Genomic DNA, 4,525 nt, shown 5'->3' with positions numbered 1-4,525 from the left:
CCCTAATCTCATGCTGGAGACCATAGGTTGGTCCTGCCTAATTATTTAGCTGGAGGAAGAGGGAGAAAGGAGTAATCAGGAAGTGAAATGTTTGGGTCTATTATTATATGCTTGTTCAGGTTTTTATTTAATAAGTTGTTAAAATATATGGTCTTCAGCTTTCCGCCTGGGGGGAAGGACTCGGTATCCGTAAAGGAGGATGTGGTTGGAGCTATAGCTAGAATCAGGAAAACTGTACAATATCCATTGGCCTTAGGCCACATTTATTAGATTAGCTTTGCCAATGAGTAAAGAGCTGATGGGGACTTTCCAAGGAGGCCCAGGCTTAGCGCTAAAAAGCAATTTAGTCTGGCAAGAGAATTCACGCCACAAATGGGAGAGCCCGGCCTTTAAGTGGTTGGAGACAAGGTGGAGAAGGGCGAGGGGGAAAGGCTAACGTCAGCCAAGCGGGTGAGAAGTCCATCTTGCCAAACCTGTTTCTAGTGCTATGGTTCAAGGTAGGGGCAGGCTCTGGGCATCAAGCTGAAGCCATGGTGGCTCGAATGAGATGAAATAAGACTTTTGCAGACTACGTGAATGTTGGATGTTATCCTTTTGGAGCTAGATGTTATTATTTTGAAATGAATGAAGTCTTTATTAAGTGCTAAGCACTATACTAATGATTGGGGGTACCGTTTTTCAAATTGCAATAGTTTGCTCCCCAACCAAGAAGCTTAGCCTCTAACTGAGGGAAACAACAAGTGTATAAAAGGGTTCAGGAGATGTGTAGAAAGTCCCAGAAGTCCTAAGGGGCTAGCAGTGGAAATGGACGCTTTGCCTTCTCTCTATTGGAGGAATAAGAGAAAGGCTTTTTAGGACTGGAGCGATCTGAACACGTTTATACTGGGTTAGAAGGAACCGTGACAAAAGGGAGATTGAGACATTTGAGCGAAAGAGAGAAGAAGCGATTGCTGGAGCCTCGTGGGTGAAGCAATGGAAGGTCAGCCTAAAAAGCTGGCCCCTTATTTCTGAACATGTCTCTTCCATTTGAAGTTAAGCTTCTTCAGGGCACTTGCTTAGCGCAATGTGCAGCGCAGGGAAAGAGAAAGTGGGAAGAGTGGGTGATGGAGACAGCACACTTTGAGAAGAAAGGAGAAGAGGCCCTAAGAGAGGCTCTTATTCTCAGGGACGTAGGAAGCTAACTGCTCTGACCGCAGTGTCGGGCTAAGGCAGGAGAGGGAAGGAGCTCCCAAGGCTTGTGGAACTGCTCACGCTGTTAGAAGAACATCGGTGGGAATACTGAGCCTCTTGGGGACCCACTGGGGGAGTAGTGAGTTGAGGGAGGGATCAGGAATACCCAGAGAGAGGGCAAGCTTCTGGGGTAGGGGGCGAACAATTGCCATTTTAAAATCTGCACCCCCAGCAATTAGTGCCAAGCTTGGCACTTAATAAATGCTTTCCATTCATTTCAAAATAATAACATCCAACATCCCCGTTGGCTTTTGAGGGCTGCAGAATGCTTGCCTTTTTCACTGGAGCCATTATGGCGTCACCTAGATCAGGGAGGACACAGCACCAACATGTGGACAAAGGGACACTGTGTGTGGCTTGCCGTCCCTCCAGCGCCCGCCACGGGGCCGGGCTCCGATAAATATCCTCTGAGTAATTCCTGGATGGATCCAAATGGAATTTTACCAAAACTACCAAAAGAAACGCCAAGGTCCAACACAGCTCAGGCTGCCTTTCCCACAAAGTCCTGGCTCAGCTCAAAACACTCATGGAACATCTGAATGGCTGCCGGAAACCCCAAACCCCCGGCTGCAGGGCTGCCACCCCTGCTCTCTCTGGGCTTCTCGCTGCAGTAACTCCTGGGCCCAACGTGAGCCTCCTGGGAGGACGGAGGTCCTGGGGGTCAGCAAGGACTCTGGGTTGGCACCCAGGCAAAGTCGTGCTGTTGTGGTGGAGGGGGGGCGGGCGTACGTGCCATCAGGGGAGAGGTGCCTCTGGCGGATTGTTCAGCACAGCCAGCAATGGGAGCGGGCAGGAGGAAGAGGAGGGAACTTTTCTTCTTCCTCTCAGGGACTCACCTTGTCTGCCCCTCATGGTAGATGCCAGCTCAGAAAAAAGGCTAAAAGTAACCGAGCCGGGGAAAACATTGCCTCCCTTCATCCCAGTGACTGTGTGTGTATGTGTGAGTGTGAGTGTGGGATGTATGTGAGTGTGAGTATGTGTGTGACGGGCGTGGGGCTCGCTGCGTTGGTCCATCCTGCATATACTTAGAACAGCCCCTTCCAGGAGGGAGCCCAATTGCCATTTGACACTCCCTCCAACTTAGCCCTGCAGAAACAGTTGGCTTTTTCATCAGGATTCAGCCCACCAGGAGGGAGAAAGGGGGCTTTGTGCAGCCGCCCTTTAAGTTGGGGCCACCCGGGCTGCGGGCCCTTCCCTGCTGGGGGCTGATCCGGGAAGGTCTGAGCCGGGAAGGTCTGAGCCGGGAAGGTCTGAGCTGGGAAGGTCTGAGCGGGGAGCTGGCCATGGCGTTCGGGGCCTGCCTTCTGCTGCTGGCCGGCTGCTGTCTTGGGGCTTTGGGACAGGCCCCGAAGCAGAAGAAAATCCCTCCTGGGGAAGACCTTCACTTCCAGACCAAGGGCAAAGATGCTTGTTCCCTGCGGGTCAGCGACCAGGGGGAAATCCGCGTGAGGCTCGAGTGCAGGAACCAGGCCCGGACCTCCTGGTGCGAGTACAGCGGGAAACCAGAGCTGTGTGGGGCCTTTGTCAGCAACCCGACTCTCTACTGGAGCCAGGTGGTGCTGGGCCTGAGGAGGCTGAGTGAGCCCTGCGTGGCGGCCCCGGTGCTGAGGCCCCCCCTGTGCCAGGGTGCCGGGCCTGAGGCGCAGCTCAAGCAGGAGGCCTCCAGCCTGAAGGGGACCCCCAGCCTGAAAGGGGCCCCCCTCTCCAGCCAGCAGTCTGAAGCTTCCCGGCCTATCAAAGTGGGGCCCAGGCCTGAGGGACCAGCTCAGAAAGACTCCAAGGAAGCCCAGGTGGGCAAAAGGTCCGCTAAGAAGGTGATGAGAGCCAAGCCCACCGGCCCCCCTGCGGGGAAGCCAACCCCACAGGGGCAGCAGACCCACAGAGAGGAGGAGGCCCTGAGGATGGCCAAGGAGTACTGCTGGGAGCCCCTGCACAAGATCTGCTCTTACATCATCGGCATCTTCCTGGGCTAGGGACCCAGCCCTCCAGGTAAAGCTCCCACCCAAGCCAGGAAAAGGGGCCCCATCCTGGGGCTGTTTTATGGGGAAGAGATTAAGGCTGGGGAAGGACCCAAGAATTATGGACTTAGGGCCCGAGACACCCTAGAGACCCGCTAATCCAATCCCTCCATTTGACAGATAAGAAAATAGAGACCCTGCTGACATCTACCTTGACCCAAGATATATTCAGGCAACAAGGACTTATTGTAAAACACTGTGCTAAATGCAGGCAGTTGGGGTGGATTTGGAAGCCAGAAAACTTGAGTTCGAATCCTGTCTCAGACACTTACTAGATGTGTGACCCTTGACAAGTTTCTTAGGTTCTCTAAATCCCAGGTTTCATGTCTGGAAAGTGGGGAAAATAACAATCCCCATTCATAGCGTTCTTGGGAGGACCCCGTGAGAGAGCATGTGAAAAGATAAACTTTGCAAGCTTAAAATGCTCTATAATTGTAAACTCTGGTTCTTGTTAAAGGGACCAGACCCGCTCTGTAGGAGCTCCCGTTCAAATGGGGAGAGAACTTGGGGGGAAAAAAGCATGTGTGTGAAAAATGGGAGGTGGCCTCCAAGGGAAGGCCCGCACAGCTGGGAGGGAGGAGGGGGAGCTGAGGAAAGGTCTCCTACGGAAGGTAAGTGGAGCTTGGGGGGAGCCAGGAGCAGAGGTGAGTGATGAAGAACTATGGGGGGGAGGAAATAGGTGCAGGATTGGATCCCCAAGTCCTCACCCCAGATCTAGCTCACTATCCATTACAGTACACAATTTGGGGCTGAGATGCAGGTATTTGGCTCAGTCCTTTACCCTCCCAATTGTGTGGAAACATTTATAGCCAGGTAATAACTGTAAGTAGATTCTCCTAGTCGGGGAGTTTCGCACTCACCTAAGATGGAGAGCCTCTGAGGCCAGGGGCTGGGGTCTAGTCCGTCCCCTGTGTTTTACTGATGAGGAAATTCTCGCTCCTCTGATAAAGAAATTGAGGTCCAGGAACAGGAGTGTCTTGAAGCCAGAGCTTCTGACCCCAGTCAGAGAATTTCAGAATTAGAGGGTCCTCACCCCAGTTCTTGAAGCTACTCACTGTCCCTGCAGACAGCGTCTAGAAGAAGGAAACAGAGGCCAGAGACCTAATCAGCATTGAGCGTTGCTTTGAGACTCGAAAGAGCAGTTAAATGAGTTAAGCTGGAAATGAATGACATCGTCTTTTTTTTTTCTTATCTTTTAGGTTTTCTATTTTTTCAGAGATCTCTGACAAGGATTCTGCATGGTCTTTTAAGCCCCAGCCGTCCTCAGAATGAATTAA

At 52.3% G+C, this 4,525-nt stretch overlaps 1 protein-coding gene across 1 annotated transcript in view; it reads left to right on the top strand.

The window, feature by feature from the left end:
* Positions 1 to 2,384: 2,384 nt before the first annotated feature.
* Positions 2,385 to 4,525, top strand: part of FGFBP2 (fibroblast growth factor binding protein 2) — a 2,551-nt gene continuing 410 nt past the window's right edge. Inside the window, exons 1-2 of the mRNA XM_074274840.1 lie at positions 2,385 to 3,219; positions 4,448 to 4,525. The exon at positions 4,448 to 4,525 is cut by the window's right edge and continues 410 nt beyond it. Coding sequence (XP_074130941.1) covers positions 2,514 to 3,203 — 690 coding nt within the window. The 5' untranslated portion in view covers positions 2,385 to 2,513 and the 3' untranslated portion in view covers positions 3,204 to 3,219; positions 4,448 to 4,525. The remainder of the gene's footprint in view (positions 3,220 to 4,447) is intronic.

The sequence above is a fragment of the Sminthopsis crassicaudata genome, chromosome 6 (assembly GCF_048593235.1).
Source record: "Sminthopsis crassicaudata isolate SCR6 chromosome 6, ASM4859323v1, whole genome shotgun sequence".
NCBI classification, from domain to species: domain Eukaryota; kingdom Metazoa; phylum Chordata; class Mammalia; order Dasyuromorphia; family Dasyuridae; genus Sminthopsis; species Sminthopsis crassicaudata.
The sequence above is the reverse complement of the archived record's forward strand: the minus strand, read 5'-3'. Positions and strand labels throughout refer to the sequence as shown.